This window comes from Coprinopsis cinerea (genome assembly GCF_000182895.1).
Source record: "Coprinopsis cinerea okayama7#130 chromosome 5 map unlocalized cont3.5, whole genome shotgun sequence".
NCBI classification, from domain to species: domain Eukaryota; kingdom Fungi; phylum Basidiomycota; class Agaricomycetes; order Agaricales; family Psathyrellaceae; genus Coprinopsis; species Coprinopsis cinerea.
The window spans coordinates 1,559,175-1,582,176 of record NW_003307540.1 but is presented as its reverse complement, the minus strand read 5'-3'; the positions used below and the strand labels follow the sequence as shown (position 1 = coordinate 1,582,176).

The window sequence follows — 23,002 nt, the reverse complement described above, 5'->3', positions numbered from 1 at the left end:
TACGATTATTGCGACTACGATCTACTACCCGCTACCGACATTAAGGAGTAACCCTATGAATCGGCCTCCACGGCGTCCTCGCCCTCCTTGGGTGCTGCATCATCTAGTGGATGATGTCGTCAGAACAGAGGACTCGTAAAGCGATGCAAAGACATACCTTGACTTGGTGATGGCGGTTCGGAAGATTCAGCAGGAGCAGCAGCAGCGGGCTTGGTCTCGCCGGTTAGGCGCTGGATTTCTTTCTCGGCCTTGGCGACGTTCTCGGCAGTAACACGGTCCTGGTTCGCCTCGTACCACGCCTTCTTGGTCTTGAGATCCTCAATGACACGGGGTACGTCGGCAGTGGATGTGGGAGGGGGTATTGACATGGAGAGAAGCGCCGAGAGAGTTGGCAGGGGAACGTTCAAAGCAGAGGTCGAAGCAGTGGTAGGCGTCGCGGGTGAGTCGGTCTTTCCACCCTTCTTGCCCTTGGATTTGCCCTTGCCACCAACGAAGTACGACTCCTCGTCCTCTCCCTTCTTTTTCCGGACGATGGATCCTTCGGGGATATCCTCGACCTTCCTGATCTCCAACTTCTTAACGCCAGGTAGCTCGGCCTTTTCCTGGTTCTCGAGGCTCTTGTAGGTGGGAGCACCGGTGGTCTTGCCGGAGAAGAAGTCGATGAGGGTTTGGCAGTCGTCGATATGGGCCTGGAAGGCAGGGACCTGGGCTTCCTCCAACAAACGTTCGGCGAGCTCCTTCTTCTTTTGCAGCTCCTCAGCAGCCTTTTGAGCACGCGCTCTCTCGGCTCGTCGGGCACGGTCTTCGTTCACCTTGGCCCAGTAGCGGTCGTTGTGGTCCTTGTAGCGTTGGAAGGACTCGCGTTTTCGGTTGTAAAGTTCCTTGAGCTCAGCTTGCAAGGCGTCGCGTTCTTGGTAAAGCTTGTTGCGCTGAGCAGCAGCTTCGTCTCCTTGCTTCCTCAACTCATCGAGTTCGGCTTTGATGGCATCGTACTTGTCGTTGATGGCCTTGAGTTCGGGATCGTCGCGTTGTTTCTTGAGCTCTTCAATCTCCCGTTTGTCGGTATCGATGGCTTCCTGGTCTGCCTGGAAGCCCTCGACGATGCGTCGACTACGTTTGGTAGTGCTGATCTCTGCCAATGCTCGCTTCTCATCAGCGAGCTTCATGTTACCAGACTCGACTTGTCTCTCGAGGTTCCTGGGCAAAGTTGAGCTATGGCTGAGGTGAACGTGCTAGACGGGAACATACTTGATGTGAGCATCGATTTCAGCAACGGTTTTGAAGGGGATCTTGGCCTTTGCGTTCTGCAAAGCCTTGATCTGCAACCGGAGAAAAGGTTTAGCGGGTCGGTTATCATAGTCAACGTGTTCGGTCATGCGACACGACGAACCTTCTGTTGGAGAGCCTCCTGCTTCGCGTCAATCTGTTCACGAAGCTTCAATCGGGAAGACTTGTTCAAGGACTGGTGCCCCTTAATTTCATTAAGTTGGTTAAGGAGCTCGTTTCGACGTTCACTTGAACCAGAGCCGGTCGCAAGTCCAATTTTGTCACGAACGGCGTTCTGAGTGAAGTGTTAGGAGACGGAGAGATACCAATAGTCTAGTTCTACGAACGAGCTTGGTCTGTGCAGCGTCGATTGCAGCCTTGATAGCATCTTGCTCAGCTTCGAAGGCTTTTTTGTCGGGCTTGCCAGTCAACGTGGCGGCAGCTTCACCCGCGTCCTTGGTGCCAACGGTTGAAACTGGCGTCGCAGTTCCGCTCCTGGAGGCAGCCTTGGGAGCAGCGGAGCCGTTGGCACCGGCCGTGGATTTTGTCTTTGCTGCAGGCATCGAGAGGGGATGGACGAGGGAGTTTCGAGGAGAATGAGGGAGAAGGCTGAACCAATTACTCGACCAATCCAGAAAATGGAACGATCGTTCACACGTATGTGATGTGATCTCCATCAAAGACCCTTGGCTCAAAGAACAGCGATACCGCAAGTTGTCTGGATGTACATACGCAATACTACTATACAACAATGATAAAGTGAAAAAGGAGATGGAAACACAATTACAACCTAGACTGCTTACAGCCTACGCGCACCTTCACTGAATTTTCCTGCCTATAAACGACAATTCAGTGTTAACGCGAACCACTGGGAAGAGGAAGGTCGTGAATAGACATACAGCCCTCGCTTCTCCCCGGTTGAACATGTTCGGGTCGGAAGTCATCTTGCCAGCAGTCTTCTCAGCTTGACCTGAGAAGGGAGTGAGTCATCTCCCGTGACCTAAAGATCATCTGTTCGTACTGGTCACTTTATCTCGGAATGAGATATTCTCGCGTCCGGCTCCGGCGCCATGTCCCGCCTGGGAGGACCCAATGTCAGACTGATAGTTGGTAGCTCCGGTGCGACCATATTGGTCCGAAGCCATCCTTCCACGATTGGTGTAGGATGTGTCTCCCGAATCATACGAACTCAGTCCACCAATGTCCTGACTGGACGTATATCCGTGTGCGCGTTGCGAGGTGTCTGCCTCTCTGCAGTTAGTCTTTTGAGTGTGATTAAGATACGGAGCAAGTTTTACCGCGAATGTGGGTTTCGTCAGGGCGAGGATTGTGCTCGACATGGGTATCGAGGACATTTCCCTGGGCATCGAAAGTGGTTGTCTTGGTTGTTTCCTCCTTGTACAGGATGGGACCTTCATCGTCGACGTCGGCCCTGTTGGTCAATCGAGAGGATGGGTTAGACATGGTGGAAAATGGGTACAAGTGAAATGGATGAGGCAAATCCTTGCGGAGTGGGTCTTATAACTGTTTGCAGGTTCCAGAATGACGACACTGTCCCTATACATGAGAGACCTGTGGAATCCGGGCAATTAGTAATGTCTTTCAGCTCGATCGTGAGGAATGAGCATTTGAGTTCGAGGGCAATAAGACGTCGCATTCTCCAAAGAGATCAATACAACGGTCGAAGTAGTACAACGCGCGAGTCTGTGCGAGTAAGAAAAAAGAAAACTGCCTCGACTGTGAGTTATAAGAAAATATTCAAGGGCATGGCTCGCACCTAGAAAGCAATCCTGTTGTCGAGCTTCTCCACCTCCTTATAACACTCTTCGTAGAGCTCCTTATAGTCATCATCCTTGTCCTTGTCCTCGCCCTCCTTCTTCGTCTTCCGCTTCTGGTTCGGGCAGATCATTACGCAGCTCGTTGGCCGTTTTGTAGAACTTGCATGACCAAGCTCTTCCTTGGATGCAACGAAAATGTAGGGTATTTGAGCTTCTTCACTTAGCACGGGCAAATGGGAGATAATGTCTATTGGGTTGATGTCGGCGGCCAGGACGAGGAGACTGCGGGGGATACAGTGAGATTCAAATGCTGGGCAGTCTAAGGTAACAACACACCCTTTTTCACCCTTCCTGATCCCTTTCACAACTTCTTTGACACCGCGCTTCACTTGTCGTGCTTTCGAGGCTGCAAGAAGATCGTTCTAGTTACGAAAGCAGCGCAAGTTGAAGGGCATACCTTTTTTAATCGTCTTGTGCAGCTTTTTAACCAACTTCTTCTCTGCCAGAGGTTGGGCTATAGGGGACAAATCCTCCGGGGAAATTTCGACCTCTTTCTTCTCTTTCTTTGACTTTTTTGGGGACTATAAAGTGAAGACTTGAGCATAATGCCGCATGGCCACCAAATCCAGTCCAGACCTCGGTAACATCTGCCATCTCAACGTCCTCAGCTTCGACCTCCGCTGCTTTTCGCTTCCTGTCCTTCTTTTCTGACTTGTCCTTGGCCATTCTGGGTGTTTTCGCGGTGAGGATTGAGGACCTTGAGGTAAATGAAGGTTGGCCTTGGCGAAGGGAAAGTTTGTGTTGTGATCAATTTGTAGTGTGGGAAAACAACGAGCGTCAGTCAGGCTGCCAAGTTGCCGACACCTAATCGCGGAGAACTCCAGCATTGAATATTCAACGAGCTGGTAAAAGGAGAACAAATAACATGGCCAGTTCCCCGGCTGTTGCTTTTATTGAAGTAGCATGTCCTTTTCGAGTCCAATTTCTTGGGTCTGACAATGCAGAAATGGCGTGCCAAGCCAGTCCAGTGCAATATCAATTATGAACGTTGGCTATTTATTGCCTCGATCCACTTGGACCGCCTCTCTGAGCGTGCTGAGGACTGCCCAGGTCAGCCCACGAGTTTCTGCATCATACCACCAATTCAGTGCAATCGTTGTTTCTTCGGACTGCTCAACCTGGTGCCACCACCCCACCGGCAAATACAGTGTTTGCCCTGCTTCCAACTCGACATGAAGCGGACAAATGTCGTCTGGAAGTACCTCACTCAACCGGCGATCCGGTAACGACGACCACCGAACCATCGGAGTGTCTGACGGCGAGGGGACAATTTCCAACAGAGAACTGGGAGAGTGTCGGGAAAATCGCGCATGAGGGTAGAATCGCTCTAAGGAAACTCGGTGAGTCTTCGGGTCGTGCGTTGTGGAAGCAATCGATTACCTTGTAGGCACCAGCCGTCGGTTGGAGGTATTAGAGTAAACTTCTTCTTCCCGCGCACAACGACATAGATGTTTTCGTATGGATCTACTTCGTTGTTATCAATTGTCATCGAGAACGCCGGAGAATATGCATACCAGAGTGCACACTCGTGATGCTTTTGCTGTTTCCGATCCAGAGGTTCACAGCTTCTGGCGGCCTCCCTAGACACTCGGTATGTTCAGAACTGTCAATGCACTAAGACCAATCCACCTACCGAGTGCTTCGCTGCACCAGGAGATTTCGCTCGGGACATCTTCCTGGAGGGGAACGAACTCCGATTCGGTGTCAACCTGCCCGGTAAAATCTCCACTAAGAAAGTCTGCGGAAAAGAGATTTCCGTTTTGTGATTGAAGATAATATGATTCCGACGTAGCTATCGCAGTATTAGCCTTTGCATCGGCGAAACCTTTGCGCAGCAACTTACGTTCTTGTATCCGCTTCAGAAGACCTTTCATACTCATTTTCTCCACATGGGGTTCTACAAAGTAGAGTTTACCATCTGGCCCCCCGTGTATGGCATCTGCACGCCTAAATTACCGAGGAAGTTGCTGAAGAATGGTTCATCGAAGAGATACACGGAACTGCTAACCCATCGGGTGTGACAGACACGGAGATCAAGCGATCCCCCATCTTCTCGCTCAGGTGGTCATCTGTCCAGCGCTTGAAGGCGGGAATATCAAGACCTGTAAGGTGGGTAAGGGACAGTCGAGAAGGGACCACAGCGCTGCCTGTACCTTCAATCACGACTGGTCGAGATACGTTGGCTAGGCGCAAGAACTCGAGCGCAGTGGGAGGCCTCTCCAACGTTTCTACGTAGGAACCATTCACAGCTGGGAAGCAGAGACTCGTTTAGGCTTCGGACTGAGATTACGAGAGGTTGGCGGTACCGCGATATTCTTCGGAGAGAAGTTGGAGAAAGTTGACGTTCTGTGGTGGTTCCATTCGCAAGGCTAGTGACGACACAGGACCAACCTCGACATTAATTATTGAATTAATCAAGCGCTCATATTCTGGGTTTGAAGCTGAGTATGAATCTGTAGGCCATTGAACACGTGATCGAGCGCGTCGTTGGAAGAACGAGTCTTGACGCGACCAACCTTGAGACTATTCTCACCACAGCTGACTCCTGGACGTCCTTCTCCATCACTCTATGTAATTCTGCGGGATACATATCCGAAATACTATGACAGAAAAGAAGAAAGGGGCCTCGAAAGGAAAGGGTAGAGCAACGGTTAGTATCTCACTTTCAGGCTGTCCGTTCAATGCTCCAACACCAATGCACAGGCGGTGGCGAAGCAACGGACACTTTTGGATATGTTTCCAAGTGAGCTATATCCTTCCTCACAATGCTTGTACTGAACACATCGTTCCGCAGAGCCCGTCACGGCGGTGAAAGAGGGTGAAAGTAGTTCCACAGGTTCTGCCTTTACCCCGGTGGAGAGTGGTGGGATCTTCCCATTGGAGACCAACCGTCTGGTTGACCATGGAACAGCACCAGCCATACCCCTTATTGAGCTTTCTGACTCTGAAGTCTCGTCAGGAGATGTACTGCCGGACCCCATCATTATCGAGGACACTCCTCCACCGCCCTCATCCGCTCCTCCCACAGAAGCAAGCTCGCCACTCTCGCAGGCCGAAGATTCCTTTGCGCATGGCTCGAGCCCCTCGGCCCCTATTGTCATCGATTCGTCCCCTGTTAAATCCCGTTCAACTCCCCCTCCACCGATGGCCATTCATCCATTTTTCGCTCCAAGGGCTGCTCTCAGACGTCCAGAACCTCCCCCCTCGCCGTCCAAACTGAGGAAATGGACTGTACCCTATCCGGACAGACATGCACAACATGTCAGAGGTCCTCAAACTGCGTCGCTTCCGTCCAAGAGCTTACATCCCTCTCGGCCGAGAGTCACCAACCCTGTTTCAGTGGACCCTACTTTCACATTTCTTCGCAGATCCATCTCTCCCGAATCTAATTATACACCAACGAATGCCTGTCCTTCTTCAAGAGCCGCAACGGTGACGATCGAAAGCTCACTGGATTCTATTCCGAAAGAACACATCCGCCGTCACCCTTCCATCTCTCGAGTAATCGACCTTATTCAGTTCGACAGCGATCTTCCACACTCTCCTTGTGAGGCGTGGACGGAGAGGTGGAGACCTCGCACTGCCGACCATATTCTTGGGAATGAAGAGAGTGCTCGATATCTTCGTAGATGGCTTCTTGCACTCAAACTACAAACCGATGCACCCACGACATCCTTATCCAACGAGAGATCGACGTCGAAGAAGGCTGCCGGCACTCGAACGACTAAAAGGCCTCGAGTTATTACAGAGATCGTGCGGGGCCGAGCAAGAAAGCGGGCCAAAGTGGATTCGGATGATGAAGACGATTGGATCGTGTATTCAGATGAAGAGGACGTGGTGACGGACTACGCAGCTTCTTCCGATGTTGAAGACGACTTTCTCGCACCGATAAGTGAACCAGTGTCTTCTCCCGCGAATCCAACTCCGCCACCTGCCACGACCCAGGATCTCGGGGAGCTACATAATACGATCCTGTTGGTCGGTCCACCAGGGACTGGGAAGACGGCCAGTGTGTATGCGTGTGCAGAAGAATTGGGATGGGAGGTCTTCGAGGTTTACCCAGGGATAGGGAAACGTAGTGGCGTCAACATCGAACACCTCGTGGGCGAGGTGGGCAAGAACCATCTAGTTCGACAACGGCCTCATGGTCGCCACGATTTCTTCACGGTTTTGTCTCCTACCAAGCGGAAAGCCAATCCCAAGCCACCGTCAGAACATTCGCAGAGCAACCATGTTCTTCCCAATGGAATCGATTCCACAAAGGACCCCCAAATTCCTGATGACGAAAATCCGCAAATGGCGCAGTCACTGATACTGCTCGAAGAGGTTGACATCTTGTTCAAGGAAGACAGCAACTTTTGGTCTACGGTTATCAAGATCATCAAGGAATGCAGACGACCAGTTATCTGCACATGTAATGGTACGTTGGGCTCTTTTGACTCGACCTGACCTTTCATTGATAAGGCTATCAGATGTATCGCTGGTGCCTGTGTTAGATTTGCCGATCCAGAAAGTGCTTAATTTCGAACCCTGTCCGCCGGATGTAGCGGTATCGTATCTCCAAAGCATTGCATGCGCAGAAGGTCGGCCGGCAACGAGAGAAGGTTTAATGCGGCTCCTTGAAATGCGGAAGGCCTCTATGGAGGACGAACCGGGAACTAGGCATTGGCTCGTGGCTCAAGCTACCTGTGACCTTCGACACGCTATTAACCTGTTGCAGGTCACACTGGGAACAGGTCCGCCGCAGTTAGGCTCCGCAACCACACCATTGGATGAGACTGGTGTTCCTGGTCCGTCTAATGATGATCACCCAAGACAGGCTCCGGCGGACGAAGAACGCGCCCTCTTGCATGACAAGGAGAAGATTTTGGGATTTTGGAAGGAGGTCGCGCACGAGGCAGAAACGCGATCGTTTCTCGACAGTCAAATGGCTCAAGGCTTTACTGGCGTTCCTTCGGTTCGGTTATACCTCTTCCTTCACGATTGGTGGCGCTAACCTCCTGCTCCCAGATCGACGACAATTACTTGCCCTCAGAAGATGATGAATTGGGGCACCCTATTTTGTTCGAGACATCGACAGACAACTCGCTTCCAACCACCTACACACGCCATGTGCAAATTCAGTCTCTTCTCCAGAAATCACTCCCATGTCGACTTGGTATGGGAAATGCAGATGCAGAAGCGGCAACGATGCTGGCGAAGGCCAACATGTATAAGATGCACTTGAGCCATGTGCTTCATGATGTATGCCCAATGACAGTCTGGAGTCTGCCCCTGCCGCGTTTGTACGTGGACTATGCCCCCTACATCAAGCAGGTTGCGGAAGCAGATGATGCGCAGGCGGAAGCGACTATCCAGCGAGTGCAAGAAAGAGGAGGAAGAAGGACACGAAACAGCGGTAAATCGGAGTATGTTCGGATATTACAACTGAGCGATCTAGGGCGAGGTAGTATCTCGAGGATATGTTTCGAGGATTAAAAATATGCTCGAGCTATGCATTTAGTGGCAGAGCCGTAGGAAATTTGGTGGATTGTTTACACGTCCATGATCAATATAACCCGATTTGTGTATAGCACGCGAGAGCCATATTTGTCGTGCATCCCCTTCCCAAAGTTCCAACTTTGAAAAACCCAGAGTCCGGCCGAGCTCAAGTATCTGCACAACCCCTTCCTCTTCTTAGGATCTGACTTTCGTCGCCGGGGATGACAATGAGGGAGGACACAGTGACACCACCGAACGGCGTTTCAGACACGGCGGCCACCCAACAACACAGTCTGACCCAACAACGGCAACGAGACAGTTCGCAGTCCAGGTCACCGACGCGGTCCATGGCTTCCTTGGACTGGCTGCAGACTCATAGAAGAGGGTCAATAACGGACCCTTCGTCGTACGCTTCGACTGGAAACTCGAAACTAAGCCCTCGTTTCCGGCAAGCTGCAGAGCCCCCAAACCCGGTACCCTCAGGACCAGGCTCAGGACACCCTGAGCCAAGCTTCAAAGGCCATATGTCTGACCCTCGTCCATCCTCCCCTTACACGTTTGGTGATGCTACCTTACCGCCTGTGGAACAGAACTCGCAGTTACGGAAAATCCTCCACACTCCCTCTCCAGAGCACAACTCTGTTCGGCCAGCAGTGCCAGTGTCTCATGAGTCTCGGGACTCATTGCGCAATCTTCCAGGTAGGGGTTCATTGTTCTCCGCGTCGCCTTGTTGAGCCAGGTCTTACCTACGTCGACAGACCCAAATTCTATGAATGTCGATCATGAACGTCACGACCTCCTTAATCGCCGGAATCGGGAACCGTTCGACTACAGCATGAGACGGCACTCAATAGCAGTAGGGACGAATCCAACCTTGCCCCTTCCTTCCGCTACTAGTGGTATGAAGCGCAAAATGTCGGCCGATCGAGGGATATTTGCTCCTGTGCGTGAAGACTCCATGGATCATTTGGTCGGCCCCGGTGTTCCCAACAGCATGGAAGTCGACGGTGACGCTCCAGCATCCAAACGGCGTGGGTCTGCGCTTCTTCCGACCCACTTCAACCAAATGACCCTCGAAAGCCGGCTCGATACTCGACGGAACTCTGTTCCAAGCTGGGTGGTGAACGAAGGACGTCGGGAGTCCGCACCTTCTCTATTCCCTCCCATTAACCATAACCCATCATTACCTCCCCCAATCAGCAGCAACGACCCTTCTTCAACTCATATCCCCAGTTTCAACCACTTTTCTTGGGCAAACTCATCGGACCGCACCTCTTCCCGAGCCCCTGTGAACGGAAACGGCACCGACCATGGCACCAACCGCCATGTCGATACTATTGGGCCTCTGCACCCAGTTCCTCCTTTCAACTTCCAGCCTGGCCGTCGCATGTCTGTACCGGACCTTGCATTTGGTCGTAGCTCTCGTCCTATATCCCGCCCACCCTCTAGACAAGATACATCCTCGAGTTCTCAATCGACTTCAGGAGCACCAACCTCGAATTCCCAAGAAGGCACTCCTCAACCTACTACGCAACCGTCAAAGCCGAAAGAATCAACGACCCCGTACTCTCGTTCTCCCGAACTTCGCATCTCCCACAAGCTGGCGGAGAGGAAGAGACGAAAGGAAATGAAGGAACTGTTTGATGATCTCCGAGACCACCTGCCTTCTGACCGTGGTATGAAGGCAAGTAAATGGGAGATCCTCACCAAAGGTCTGTTACAACACTAGGCCTTCGCAGGAAATGGTCGTTTACTAAAATCCTCTTAGCCATTGAATATGTCTCGCAGCTGAAGACGTCTCAGCAGTCGTTAATGACGGAAGTCGAGAACCTACGGCGGGAGAACGAGAGTTTGCGCCAAGGAACTATGGCAGGATTCGGTGCTCCTGGTGGTCCGCCACAGGTGTTGGTGTATGGGCAAGGTGCCCCTCCATTTCCATCACAATTCCAACCAAACTCTATCCAACCATCCCTTCCTCCGCCCTCTGGGGCTCCCCACCATACCCATTCCACCGTGAATCATGTTATTACGCAAAACGGTCACCGAACGGATGCAGGTCTTCCTTCTTCATGATTTTTTTTGGGCTCTGATATCGTTTCTTGTATTAGTTATTATTTATGTCCTTGTAACCGTATATTTCGGTTCTTCATATTGGAATCCGACTTTCTTGATGAACAAATGAACTGCCTAAGTGTTTGCGGATGATTTTAATCAAAGCCGGAAGCCTCTAATCCAAACATGTACAATAACAACCGGAAATGGTGAATCATGCTTGGTCCTTGGGGGTTGTGGCTTTCGACCATTTGTTTCCACTCATGTATTATATTTTCTAATTCATTTATCTCTCTGACCTCCATCGTCGCCGCCAACTTGCTGCTTTCTTCATCGACTTTCGTCCAAACAAACGACTTCCAGATCTCCCTGAGTCAACAATGCCGCCCAAGAACCACTCCCTTTCTCTTCTCTTCCACCCCAAGAAGAACCAGAACCAGAAAGGTCCAGCCCAGTCGCAACCCAAACCACGGCCGAAACCTCCTGGCGCAGTGGAGAAAAAAGAAGAAGAGGACGAGGACCATTTGAAGCTCCCTGATACGCCCTATTCAGAATACAAGCTACTCTCGTCTTCGCTCAAGGGCTGGAAGTACGATGTGATGAAATTCGATTCTAGAAAACCGGTCGACATCCTCAGATGGACGGCGCCGGTGAAGCTTAACAGGAAGGATTTGCGGCGGGAGGATAGGACGGCGGCGGCGGCCAAAGTGCCAGAGGCGGTGAGGCCTATGCTTGGACTGGACGGGAAACCTGTCATTGGAGTCGATGGGAAGCCGGTGATGGTGGATGCTGAAGGGAAACCTATCCATGAAAGTGGCGGGACGTCCAGCAAGGACAAGGGGAAGGCGAACAAGAGGCGCTTCCAGAAGAAGACCCGACAAGTCTTCCTCGTTCCAGACGAGGTCCGCCAGATGCAGAGGGAAGAGCGATACCCGTGGGTCATGGAGGATTCCCACCCGACCCACAAGGAACACTGGATAGGCCAATTGGAGGATCTTTCAAAGGCAGAAACACACGCATTCTTCATGCCTGCTGCCAACGACTCCTTCAAATTTGTGCCCGCTCATCGCTGGTATAAATTCCAGAAGAAGCTCAATCACGATTTCCCCACTGCTACAGCCGATGTGGAATCTGCGGTATGTTTAATAGAATGGGTCTACGGCGTGGTCGTACATATTGACTCGGGTCTGCTTTGCAGTACACGAAAGCGCAGAAAAAGGACCCCCAGGCATGGTTGGCAACGTTCCACGGGGGCAAAGGAGCATCAGCTTCCACCATGGCCATTTTCAAAGGGGAGGCCGAGGACCAAAAGCCCAGTGGACCCGTCGGGCCTGGAGGACGGAAACTCAAGGCAGTTGATCGACCGCCCACTAGCCTGCTCGAAGACGACGAAGATCCTGCGGTGAGGAGGAAGAGAGAGCGCGAACTTGGCGAGGAGGGTGACCTCGATGAGCAACTCTTCGAGGAAGATTTTGCTGATGACGAGGAAATGGCTGCTCCTGATATTGACGAAGAGGAGGCAAAGGAACTGGAGGTACATGCATTGCAGGCATCTTCACCGCATTTAATACTGATAGCACATTCTAGGAACGAATGAAGCGAGAGTATAAATTGGCCAACAAACAACGTGATGCCGGCGTCGACGAGGACGAAGAGGATGATGAAGAAGAAGATCTGGCCAAGGTAAAGGCAAAGAGGCGAATGGAAAAGATGATTCGTAACAGGGAGGGCAACGATGCTTATGAGTCGGATGATGATGAGAATCCGTATTTGAGTTCTGTACGTTCACCACCATGCTTTCAAAATTTTGACGCTCACCGCATCCCAGGCGGAGGAGGAGGAGGAGGAAGAGCTACCTGTGCCCACTGGCCCTGCCATTCAGCCCCAACCACAGCAGGTCGACCAACCCAATACCCCAAGGCCCTCGACCAACAAGCCAGCAGCGCCTGGCTCCAACTCGAGAACTACGTCACCTGCTACTTCACCAAGCCTGGGTGGTCATTCCCTGGTTGCAAAGCGCGCGACGAGCCCCAAGGTGCCGAAGGCAAGAGTTCCGGGTAGTCAACCGGGTAGTCGCGCCACCAGTCCTAATCCTGGTAGTAGGGCAACTAGCCCTCTTGCCAATGGAGCTCAGAAACGAAAGGCGGAAGACCCAGGAACGCCAGCTTCACAGAATGGTGGACCATCTGCAGGCGGACAGCCCAAACTGAAGAAGAAAAAGGTTGCTGCGACGGCGTCCAACGCCGAGTTGGAGGGCCTTATCATTGACTGGCTCAGAAATACGGAGAATCCGACGACACGGGGTTGCATTCAACACTTCAACTCGTATCTAGTCGACGCGGCGAAGAAGAAAGAGTTTTCGGAAATGGTCAAGCGGGTGGCGGCCCTCAAAGATGGACGTTTGACCTTGAAGCCAGAGTTTAGGTCACGAAATCCTTGAGCGTAGCGATTGCGATTCTTTATTCCGTCTGTCGTACTTTCCGTTCTGTATATTCCCATGTAGGTTAGCTCGTTGATGATTTGCTAATTCCAAGTATGTATCATTGACAGAGTTTGGGATGCCGAACAAGGCGGCCTATGCGTTCGTTGTATTATAGTACGTCGTACATACATTGTGGCGGTTCGATGCATATGGGAGGGGCGCGTCGGAAAGTGGTTGGCCAACTCATTGTCCGTCTCCGACTTATCACCGCATTCAGGACTGTCAATTCCTCTCTTCTACCACCAGTTGGACCATGGACTTTGTTGCAGAACTGTAAAACCGCAGTTCCAACCCATCGTCATCGCGGTTAATATCTCGAGCCATGTGGTTCAACGTGGCCCTCAGCCGTTCCGCCATTAAGCTTGCGGATGACATGACTCAGGTATCGATGGCATGGAACTCGCATGGAAAGCTGTGTTATCGTAGGCCCAGGGCCCAAGCACCGCAGACAATAACCGGCAGTGCCTGGTCCACTTTGATGTCGTCGGTCTCAAACCCCCGCCTTGTTCAACACACCTGGCTCTCTCCATACCTCAAGATCGACAAATATACACCACTACGGCATATACAATGGAAGCTGACTTGGGCTCAACAGACTGGGACGGAGAGACAGACTCTATTCTGAGTCGAGGATCAGGCGCTACCGAGTTGTGCGGACGATTCACGGTGGCTATTTGCCTTACGACACGACAACGTTTTCCTGATTTTGCCAAACTGGGATAGGTTGAATGTTTTAATTGGGATGGTCTGCGTCTGCTGGGCGGTTGGCGGTCTTTCCCTTCGCTCCCAGCTCTCGACTGACGCTCACGAGCCAGGCCGTCGCCCCATCGTTCTCCCCCCGACTAGACCTCCCCGAAAGCGATCATGTTGCTTTCGACTCTTTTCGCGTTCCTCCCTCTCGTTTCTGCTGTAACTGTGCCCGCTTTGAATGACCGTCACGACAGCCACGAACATGTTCAACCTGGCGCTTTGCCCGAGCGGTGGTACCAAGACGACTCGCATCCTGTCCATAGGCTATTCAAGCGCGCAACAGACGACGGTATTGCTTATCCGCCAGTCGGTTCCCCTGGTATGTGTTCCCACATCCATACTTTTCTCCCGTCATACTGACGACGCGATACAGAATGGTCCGCACCATTTCCGCAAGGTGTTCCGGACCCTGCCTTCTTGCCTCAAGACTGGGTCGATGCGCTCAACGCAGCTGTAGAAGCAGGCCGCATCCCTGATATCCCACTGGCGGTCAGCGAACGACCCCAGACCAATCCCGTGTACCCCGCCACTGTGAACCCTACCAGCCCTGAAGTGTGCTCCACGACGTATAAGTGTCGAGGCCCCGAAGACCTTTGGGATGCCCCCGATGGTGTCTTCGCCAGTTCATTCGACGACGGCCCTTATCCCGTAAGTGGTACTAACGCTCAGCGTTGGTTCGAATTCTCATTGTTGCCGTAATTCTAGTCCTCAGGTCGTTTGGTTGAATTCTTGTCTGCTAACAATGTCAAGACCACCCACTTCATGATCGGTGTCCACATCCTGGCCAACCCTTCAGAATTTGTCGCAGCATTCGAGGCCGACAACGATATTGCTGTGCATACTTGGAGTCACCCTTATATGACTACCTTGAGCAACCTCGACATCCTAGGACAGGTATGTATCCTCAGCTTGGCTCCGCGTGTTGCCCAAGTCTAACTCCTTGCTGCTGATAAAGCTCGGGTGGACTATGCAACTAATTCACCACTCCACTGGCGGTCGGGTTCCTCGTTACTGGAGGCCTCCCTATGGTGATTCTGACAATCGAGTTCGAGCCATCGCCAAAGAGGTAATGTTGCTATTCTGGGAATCTGTGGGTGTTCTGGCTAATGGTTCCTGTAGGTTTTCGGCTTGGAAACTGTCATCTGGAATCTGGAGTGAGCGCGCAGTCCCCCCTTTTCCTTTGATAACGATGCTCACACCGGTCACAGCACCGACGACTGGGGGTTGTCAACGGGCGCTGTCACCCCTGAATCGATTGTTGAACGTTTCGAGGGTTGGCTCTCTGGTGCGTTATCATACGGCGAATCTCGTGGTCCGGTTTCATCTTGAGCGTTCTATTTTAGGCCCCAAATCCCCTGGCCTCATGATCCTCCAGCACGAGGTGACTGATGCAAGTATCGATGTCTTCATGAACGTGTTTCCTTTGATTGCTCAGCAGGGCTGGGAATTTGGTTCACTGGCCTCTGTCGTTGGTGACCGCCGGGCTTATCAGAACGCTGAAAGCTCTTCATCGGACGATGTATTTTTCAAGGATATCATTGTCGACCCTGCTGCACTTACGCCATCGGATGACACAGGCGATTCTGACTACCCAGCGCCCACGTCTGATGGTCTGTCAGAACCTACTGAGGGATTGTCAGTACCATTTCCTTTTGAATTTGTGCGGTTCTAAATTCCAGTTTGCCTTCATAGAACTCCAACGTCGGATCTTGAAACCGAGGGACTTCAACCAACCCCGACCCCTCCATCGAGTTCGAGTTCAGCGAGATCCTTGTCGCTTCCTTCCTCGAGGCGAGCTTGGATATTGTCATGCAGTCTATTCGTCGGCCTTTTGCTATAGATTGCTTCCTTACACTTGCGATACCCCACTACTCATTCCGATGACGATCTTCTTGCACGACCATTGGCCACGCTCCTGAACCTGCATTTCATCTCAAGCATAATCTCTGGACTCGACCCACTGCACCCTCACATCATGGACACTCCCATCCCTTACGGACTCGCCTACGTTATACTTTCACCGTTTCACAGTTTACTCTTCTGAACTCTAGCATGCGGACATATTGGGACTCGTCATCACAACGGACTGAACTAATGCTACACCAGCCGTCTTTATCCCATCGTGATCGTTGTTTACCGTACCGTTACTTCCCTACCCTTACGCTCGTACCCGATATAGTGCCCGCTAGACCTACATAAGCGCCGTGTTGCTTTTGGAGTTTATTTAATCGTCTTCTCACCACAACCTCCTGCGATCCCTCAACCTCCTTCCGTCTCTCCAACCTTTTACGACATCTGGACATTCTGTACGACGACAGTATATACTGGTAGCGTGTATACGAAACATGTCAATGCGATGCCTTTCGTCAGTGCCATAAATGATCGTTGTCTTGTTGCCCTGGCCTCAAGGTCGCCTGAATGGATACTTATTGTGTCTGTTGATGGTGCCGCTGGGCAGTAGCTTTAGCGCTCAACTGTGTAGGAAGGCTCCGAGCTGGCCGATGGGTGACTATCATATATGGTAGTAGTAAGGATGTCCACAGAAGGCCTGCATATATATTGGAAAGTGTGAACATCCATGTTGCAAACGCTTGTTCTGTGGAAAACAGCAGTGACCGAGATCTCTCGTCATCATGGATCGGCTGTAAGACCGGTGGCTCACCACGGTTCCCATAACGCGCACAGATACCTGACGGTGGCTCAAGAGATGTTGCCTTTTTGTGTAGTGGGAGGGAGCGTCAGGCCTGTCGTCTTACAATTATAAGTAATTAAATTGCTGCTTCGCACCGTCGATTACCAATCTGACTGGTGAAAACTTGAAGCGAAGAGGCACATACGTGCGCTGGCCTGGTACACGCACCCCGGCGATGGCACACATTTCGAGACGCTGTTGCTCGTGATAGTGTGAGTAACTCCGTGGCCAGCGGTTGATCGTGTATACACAGAACAAAATGCAAAGGACGAAGCTTCCTTCGAAGATGGCAAGGATCATGTCTGGAATAACGGATCGCCCGTCCAGGGCAAGAGCCCAGGCAATACAGAAGACGTGGCTTTGAACAGCTTTGAACTCGGGAGCCTATATGAGCGTACGGGAAGACAATTAGCTACGACCTTTTTCAAATCTGCGCCGGCGCAATCGTACCTCCGCTGGTCCATCTTGCTAAGCGCCCGAGTCACCAGTGGAGCCACCCGACTTCGAGGGAGCTCGATGGCCTGAATGAACAACACTGGAAGCCGAGGCTCGTGAAGCTGTCAACAACGTTCGATTAGCATAGCCAGAACGCGATGCAGGGAATGGACACTGAGTATTGAATACGCAGGGACCTACAAAGGCCTGTGATATATGTCCTTCCGATCTCTATTCCCGATTCGACGTCATTTCCACGAGAAAATGGGTGTCGGAGGCTCGGAACGTTATCGAGACCTGATCTAGGGGCTGTCGGGATGGCAAGATTATGGTATAATCCCGTCCTTAATTGGGAACCTTGATCGTGGCTCAGTGATGGCAATGGGCGCTTAAGAGGAAAGATGGCCAGTTTTCTCCCCTTCTTTTACATGCTCTTCTGTAGCCCAGTCCCAGGGAAGCGCTCGAGAACTCAAGTGTCTGAATGGAACTGCAATGGCGGTCGCAGTAGAGCGTCCTAAAGGCGATGCGACCTCGAGCTGCTTCGAGGAGATGCGGATTACGTCAGGTATAATCACATGGAAAATGACAATCATGAGCGTTAGGGACGTTTGGACTGAATCAATAAATAGCCTTCAGTTGCTTATCGCAATCCTCAATTCTTCTTTCCCTACCACCATGTCCGCTACAGAAACACAAACCGCAACGGCGACGCCGCCCCAAGAGCAGCCAGCGGTCCAGTCGCCCCCAGAAATTACTGTTCTCACTCGAGTCGCGTCGATCCCCATGATCCATTCATCCCTCGAGACTATCAACGATAAGCTCTCGACTAACACATACACTCGTTCCACCTACACCGCTGCAAAGGAACTTTCGACCGCCGCGTACAAGCTCAGCGAGCCCCTGCAGATCAAGCTTGCGCCTCTAATCATCAGTGCTGATGGATACGCGAACAAGGCTGTCGACGCAGTTGAGTCCAGGTATCCTTACCCGTTCAAGGCCAAGCCCGAAGAGGTAGTCGAGTACGTCCGCGAGCGAAAGCAAAGCGCTTCAGAATACGTCCACATTCGCATCGACGGGGCCAACAAGACACTCGATGAAAAGATCAAGAGCCCTGCCCTCAATGTCGCGCATGATCTGGATCAAGTGCGTTTTGCTTTTCGTGTCCTCTTCCTCCCCATGCTCAATGTTTTTTGTGTCCACAGCGCCTCTCCCCTTTGGTCGACTACTTTGAGAAGACTGTCACCTCTCTCACCCATTCCGAACCAGGCCCATCGTCTCCCGATGCCCAATACCAATATCAACGTGCTCTTGCCCTCTCGCGTACCCTGAAGGACAGCGTCTACGAGTATTCCGCAGAGCAATTGAAGCACATTCAGGCACAGTCGATCATTGTGTAAGTCTCTCGAGTCCAACATCATGTTCAGGTTGTGATTTAACATATCTTTCCAGTCAACGTGCTACGGAATCCGCCCAGTCTATCAACTCCCTCGCCTCTTCCTCCTTCGCCAATGCCCAGACCCGAGTTCAGGCCCTCTCCGAGTCCATGCTCAGTGAGCTCCAGAAACTCCAATCCCAGACGGCTTCCCTTGCTGCGTCCATCCAGACCACTATTAACACCTCCAAGTCCCAGATCCAAAACAACCTCGCTCCCCAGATCCAGCAGACTTACTCGGAAATCTCGTCGGCCCTAGGTGACGCTATCTCAGACCTCACGGAGATCTTGAAGAAGAAGGACACCCCGCTCCCGGAAAAGGTCGGTCTCGTCGGCAAGGAGGTTCGCGAACGCGTCACTCCTTTGCTCGAGACCGTGAGGAAGGGCTTCTCGGACATTCTCGCTCGAGGCAAAGACGTCGTCCAGACCACTTCAGGACCTGCGGAAGCAGTCTCTGAGGAGACACCATCGTCGGAGGAGAAGGCAACACCGGCAAATGGCTCTGTTGAACCCCCTTTGAATGGAGAAACCGGCAAGGCCGATTCCACCTGATCGCTTTTACGCTTGTTCTATGGTTCACTTTCGTATGACTTCAATTTTTATGTGGTTTCCCCCTCCCTTCATTAGACTTTAATCCTTGCCGGTTTTCATAGATGCGCATATAGACATTCGTTAATTTTCCTGTTTGATTCTGCAACATTCTTCACGATTCATTGTCTCCTACTGGCTTCGCTTAGCTTCGATCACAAGTTGAAACACCATGCTGTTCTCGCCTCTGGCGCTCCCCGATTTTCAAGTAACCGTCATCAGAATTCGTTAAATGGTACTACAAGCAGATATGTACATCGTACAGCTTAATTCAACGTTACGTCCAAGGAATAGCCAAAAGTTGCAAGCGGAGATAGTGGTAGAAGCGAGGGAGCATTAGCGAATGATCGTGAAACAACCTACAGTACATAAATAACCAAGAGGAAGAAGGGTATATACAAGAGTTGTACATTGTGCCAAAGGACATGGCGCCAGCTGCCTAGCTGCCGGTCATGATACTAGGCCACTTCAATCTCAGTCCTTCCAGCCAGCGCATGTAGAGGAGTTCAGCTATGGGGGACCGTCGCGGGGTTTCAGCTTCAGCCTGCGCAGGAGGAACACCGTTCGACGACTCCGGAAGTCCGGATACCTCCTCCGTCTCTTCTGTGACGACGAGACCCTTGGACGTCATCTCACTCTTGCGAGTAATGCGTTTGTGTGGGAACAGCCCGCGGGATGTCTGGACATGTCGTTTAATGGCGTTGTTACTGAAAACATAGTTAGGGACTGGCGTTCCATGAGAGTGGTTGATTTACTCACTCATTGATGCCCTGGAGGATGTCCAGAATGACGTTGTACGCCAGTTCCGAGTTGGCTTCCTTGAGTTCTTCGAAGCCTCGCTGAAGCATGCTGAGAGACTCGATTTCGCGTGCGTCCATGTCATCCCGAATAGCCTGAAAAACACTTGAGCAAATCTCATGACGGCGTAGCCGCAAGGCACTTACTCTTTGTAGGACAGGCAATACAACCTCGTCTACCATTGCCCTACCGGCCCTGGCACCTTCACTTGCCGACCGTTTGTGAGTCGAGTAGGATGAGCCGCTACCCTCCTTGCGTATGCTACCGAGATAACCAGTGGACAGGCGCAGAGAGCCAGCTGCATCGACTTTCTTGACGGGTCGGATAGTATCCACTCCAGTACCAAGATCTGCCTCATTTAAAACCGTTCCTGGACCATCTGTGGAGGATCTCTCTGCGTAAGAGGCGCGTCTGGCACTGCGAACCGAACCGGAATAGGCAGGAGGGGCACCTAAAGAGGATGGTCAGTAAAGTTAACACCGAGCCAGACGTTAGATGCATACCGTTTGGGATATCATCGTCTGCAATGTCGTCTGATTCCGCAAGATGCGGCGGAGGGTTCTTGATCATCACAGTCGAATGTGCGGCTTGTGAATTTGAGAGAAGCGGATCGCTTCCCTTGGTTGCTGCACCTGTATCAATCGAGGTCTCTCCATCGTCGCTCTCGTCGGCTTCAAGGATCATCCCCGTAGGCATCCCAAGGTCCTTAACCGAGCCCCTGAAAGTACCCATGGCCCCCATCGACTTCACAGTGTCGAAATTCCAGTCGCTCCGAATGGTATCATTCATATCCCATGTGGCGGTATTCCTGATCGTAGCAGCATTATTCTGGCCTTTGTGAGGGCTCCGCATGCGCCATTCCTGGTACCGCTCGATCAACTCTGTCAAATAAGATGTCTTCTTTGCGCCACGAATGAATCTATGTTGAAGCAGCTCGTTGGCAGATGGGCGCTAATTGAACACAATAAGGAGTTAGTAATGTATTTCAAACAGGGTAGATTAGAATTACGAACGAGTTTGGGGTCTTTAGTCAAGCATAGGGTCACGAAATCCTTGAATGCCGCTGAGAACGGTCCTTCAAGAGTCGGTGGCTTCGCTTTTGGGATGAGAAAAAGAACCCGCATCGGGTGATACTCGGCTAATGGAGGCTCGCCTTTAGCCATCTCAATCGCTGTAATTCCAAGGCTCCACATGTCCGCTTTGGAATCGTATCCGGCCTGTCGAATAACTTCAGGTGCCATCCAGAAGGGGGTGCCGACAAATGTGTGTCGTAGGGTGTTGGTGAGCTGAGCTGCAACGCCAAAATCGGCCAGCTTGACTTTGCCCGACGAGGAGAGAAGCACATTCGCAGCCTTGATGTCCCGGTGAATGGTTCCTTCAGCGTGGAGGTAGTCGAGTCCCAAAAGAAGCTCGCGGCAAATGACAGCGATGTGTGCTTCAGAAAACGGCCCGGCTTTAAGAAGGTCAAGACACGAGCCACCTGCGAGGTACTCCATCACGATCCAGAGTTTGTAGTGCACCACGAAGGACCCATAGTACTTGGTCACGTATTCAGAGTCGCATTGGGCAAGGCTGGCAATTTCTTGCTGTATTTCAGAAATGTCGTCGTCCGAGTCTTCAAGATCTACCATATTGGATTAGTACCGTGCGGAGCCAAGACAACGAGGAGGGCGCACCTATCTGCTTGATTGCAACAATTTGCTTGGTCTCGTTGTGTATGGCCTTGTACACGACACCAAAACTTCCTGTCCCAAGCTTCTCCAGTAGCGTATACTGGCTTGCGGGGTTGCTGCTCGGGATTGGGCAGGGATCCCTGGGTCGGGTCCGTTGCTCCACCTTGGGAGAGGGGGGCGGCGAGCGGGTCGAAGACTTTGTCTGTTTACGAAACATACCCAAGTTAGTGTCATGTCGAAAAGAAAAAGAGAAAGGTATTGAAGAAGGATTTAAAGAAATTCGCCGACGAGGCGCTCTCAGGGTGACCTCATGCATTATTCACAGCTTCGTGCCCACACGTGCGGGGCCAGAGCGAAGGGATCTTCTCGACGATTATGAGATCGAAACTCACCATAATCGTATTCGTAAATGTCGTTAGATCGTCGATAAGGTCGTTAAGAAGTCGTTAACAGGAATACAAGTGAAAAAAGCGGAAAAAAGAGAGAGAAAGTTGAGAGAAAGAGAAAAAGCCAAGTCTCTCGAATTGGGGTGTCGCGGACGTTGAGGGTTGGGAAAGGCGGGGGATTCGTCGGGGACCGTCGTTGGCGATGAGGGCACGACAGAGACTCGGCTTGTGTGTAGGACGGGGACGACGGTGGTGGTGGAAGGAAGAGTCGAAGGCAGCGAGCTCGCTGCAGAACGACATCACTCGATGCCTCAAAATAGCCTCACATCACGTCTCACCCCGCGAGCCGGAGATGCCGGATTACATAAGCAAGACTCAGATTTGGCTTTTGGCGCCTGGTGCAGTGGCTCGGTGTTGCGGTGAATTCATCGGTCTCGGAATACAATGGTGATCAGACATAATGTGGCAAGAGGCATACAACGCATGGCATATCGAACTCGAGACATAGACTCCCCCTTATGCTCTCACAGCGTACTTCCTTGTTGGGAAGTTGAGCTCCTTCTTCTGCTGCTTCAAGGTCTTGAGCGATGCCTCGTGCTGTAGAACGGAAACATTTCGCATGGTCAGGAATAAAAAGTCGTGCTGGAACCCGAGTAAACCTTCGTACCTTCGTCAGCCTTCTGCGAATAGCGCGGGTCTTTTTGGGTCGGAGGTCGAGGGGGAGGTACTTCTTGTTCTTGTAGTATTCGCGAAGGTTTTGGCGGGCCTTTTGGTTGGTGACAGTCAATACCCGGGCAATAGACTTGCGGACAGTGTTGCTGCACGAATCGGTCAACGACAGCCAGTCGGGTTATCTCGCGAATACGCACATTCTGGTGAGTTTTGAGGCAGATCCACCAGCAATCTTCTGCACCCGCAGAGTAAGGAGCTCGTTCTTCAAGTCAGCGAGCTGCTTGGCCAAGTCGGGCTTGGACCTGTAGGAACACAGCACCAGCACATTAGTAGTCGGTCGGACAATTGATTATAGGTTGATTTCGCACTTGGATTGGAGTTCGTACGCCTTGACCTTGCCGGGCATTGTGGATGATCTACGAAATCGCTCGTTAACACCAATCTCTTATTCAACTCC

At 51.7% G+C, this 23,002-nt stretch overlaps 11 protein-coding genes across 11 annotated transcripts; 5 read left to right on the top strand and 6 right to left on the bottom strand.

The window, feature by feature from the left end:
• Positions 1–53: 53 nt before the first annotated feature.
• CC1G_14631 (nuclear segregation protein Bfr1) lies at positions 54–1,829 on the bottom strand (the record flags this gene model as incomplete). Its single annotated transcript, XM_002911154.1, has 5 exons — positions 54–103; positions 158–1,197; positions 1,249–1,319; positions 1,391–1,561; positions 1,614–1,829. 5 exons carry the CDS (start codon positions 1,827–1,829, stop codon positions 54–56), a joined length of 1,548 nt encoding a protein of 515 aa, XP_002911200.1.
• A 236-nt stretch (positions 1,830–2,065) lies between these two features.
• Positions 2,066–2,730, bottom strand: CC1G_14630 (hypothetical protein; the record flags this gene model as incomplete). The annotated part of the gene is made up of 4 exons (XM_002911153.1): positions 2,066–2,101; positions 2,166–2,236; positions 2,288–2,509; positions 2,565–2,730. The coding sequence occupies 4 exons, from the start codon at positions 2,728–2,730 to the stop codon at positions 2,066–2,068; spliced, it is 495 nt and encodes a 164-aa protein (XP_002911199.1).
• A 313-nt stretch (positions 2,731–3,043) lies between these two features.
• CC1G_00309 (nucleolar protein family A member 2) lies at positions 3,044–3,770 on the bottom strand (the record flags this gene model as incomplete). Its single annotated transcript, XM_001837121.2, has 3 exons — positions 3,044–3,326; positions 3,537–3,625; positions 3,681–3,770. The coding sequence occupies 3 exons, from the start codon at positions 3,768–3,770 to the stop codon at positions 3,044–3,046; spliced, it is 462 nt and encodes a 153-aa protein (XP_001837173.2).
• A 326-nt stretch (positions 3,771–4,096) lies between these two features.
• On the bottom strand, positions 4,097–5,503 carry CC1G_14629 (phospholipase; the record flags this gene model as incomplete). Its single annotated transcript, XM_002911152.1, has 8 exons — positions 4,097–4,431; positions 4,485–4,568; positions 4,619–4,684; positions 4,738–4,842; positions 4,948–5,051; positions 5,113–5,319; positions 5,352–5,450; positions 5,496–5,503. 8 exons carry the CDS (start codon positions 5,501–5,503, stop codon positions 4,097–4,099), a joined length of 1,008 nt encoding a protein of 335 aa, XP_002911198.1.
• A 203-nt stretch (positions 5,504–5,706) lies between these two features.
• Positions 5,707–8,582, top strand: CC1G_00308 (hypothetical protein; the record flags this gene model as incomplete). Its single annotated transcript, XM_001837120.2, has 5 exons — positions 5,707–5,754; positions 5,808–5,847; positions 5,899–7,524; positions 7,577–8,061; positions 8,115–8,582. 5 exons carry the CDS (start codon positions 5,707–5,709, stop codon positions 8,580–8,582), a joined length of 2,667 nt encoding a protein of 888 aa, XP_001837172.2.
• Positions 8,583–9,486: 904 nt separating this feature from the next.
• Positions 9,487–10,658, top strand: CC1G_14628 (hypothetical protein; the record flags this gene model as incomplete). The annotated part of the gene is made up of 2 exons (XM_002911151.1): positions 9,487–10,297; positions 10,354–10,658. The coding sequence occupies 2 exons, from the start codon at positions 9,487–9,489 to the stop codon at positions 10,656–10,658; spliced, it is 1,116 nt and encodes a 371-aa protein (XP_002911197.1).
• A 359-nt stretch (positions 10,659–11,017) lies between these two features.
• CC1G_14627 (hypothetical protein) lies at positions 11,018–13,077 on the top strand (the record flags this gene model as incomplete). Its single annotated transcript, XM_002911150.1, has 4 exons — positions 11,018–11,773; positions 11,836–12,171; positions 12,225–12,416; positions 12,466–13,077. The coding sequence occupies 4 exons, from the start codon at positions 11,018–11,020 to the stop codon at positions 13,075–13,077; spliced, it is 1,896 nt and encodes a 631-aa protein (XP_002911196.1).
• Positions 13,078–13,983: 906 nt separating this feature from the next.
• Positions 13,984–15,541, top strand: CC1G_00306 (chitin deacetylase; the record flags this gene model as incomplete). The annotated part of the gene is made up of 7 exons (XM_001837118.1): positions 13,984–14,188; positions 14,243–14,517; positions 14,575–14,763; positions 14,825–14,935; positions 14,989–15,023; positions 15,078–15,154; positions 15,213–15,541. 7 exons carry the CDS (start codon positions 13,984–13,986, stop codon positions 15,539–15,541), a joined length of 1,221 nt encoding a protein of 406 aa, XP_001837170.1.
• A 2,130-nt stretch (positions 15,542–17,671) lies between these two features.
• On the top strand, positions 17,672–18,980 carry CC1G_00305 (hypothetical protein; the record flags this gene model as incomplete). The annotated part of the gene is made up of 3 exons (XM_001837117.1): positions 17,672–18,139; positions 18,199–18,389; positions 18,446–18,980. The coding sequence occupies 3 exons, from the start codon at positions 17,672–17,674 to the stop codon at positions 18,978–18,980; spliced, it is 1,194 nt and encodes a 397-aa protein (XP_001837169.1).
• A 475-nt stretch (positions 18,981–19,455) lies between these two features.
• CC1G_00304 (STE/STE20/YSK protein kinase) lies at positions 19,456–21,721 on the bottom strand (the record flags this gene model as incomplete). Its single annotated transcript, XM_001837116.2, has 7 exons — positions 19,456–19,723; positions 19,776–19,909; positions 19,961–20,265; positions 20,318–20,765; positions 20,828–21,438; positions 21,491–21,683; positions 21,707–21,721. 7 exons carry the CDS (start codon positions 21,719–21,721, stop codon positions 19,456–19,458), a joined length of 1,974 nt encoding a protein of 657 aa, XP_001837168.2.
• A 668-nt stretch (positions 21,722–22,389) lies between these two features.
• CC1G_00303 (60S ribosomal protein L35) lies at positions 22,390–22,951 on the bottom strand (the record flags this gene model as incomplete). The annotated part of the gene is made up of 4 exons (XM_001837115.1): positions 22,390–22,470; positions 22,541–22,691; positions 22,743–22,847; positions 22,914–22,951. 4 exons carry the CDS (start codon positions 22,949–22,951, stop codon positions 22,390–22,392), a joined length of 375 nt encoding a protein of 124 aa, XP_001837167.1.
• Positions 22,952–23,002: the final 51 nt, after the last annotated feature.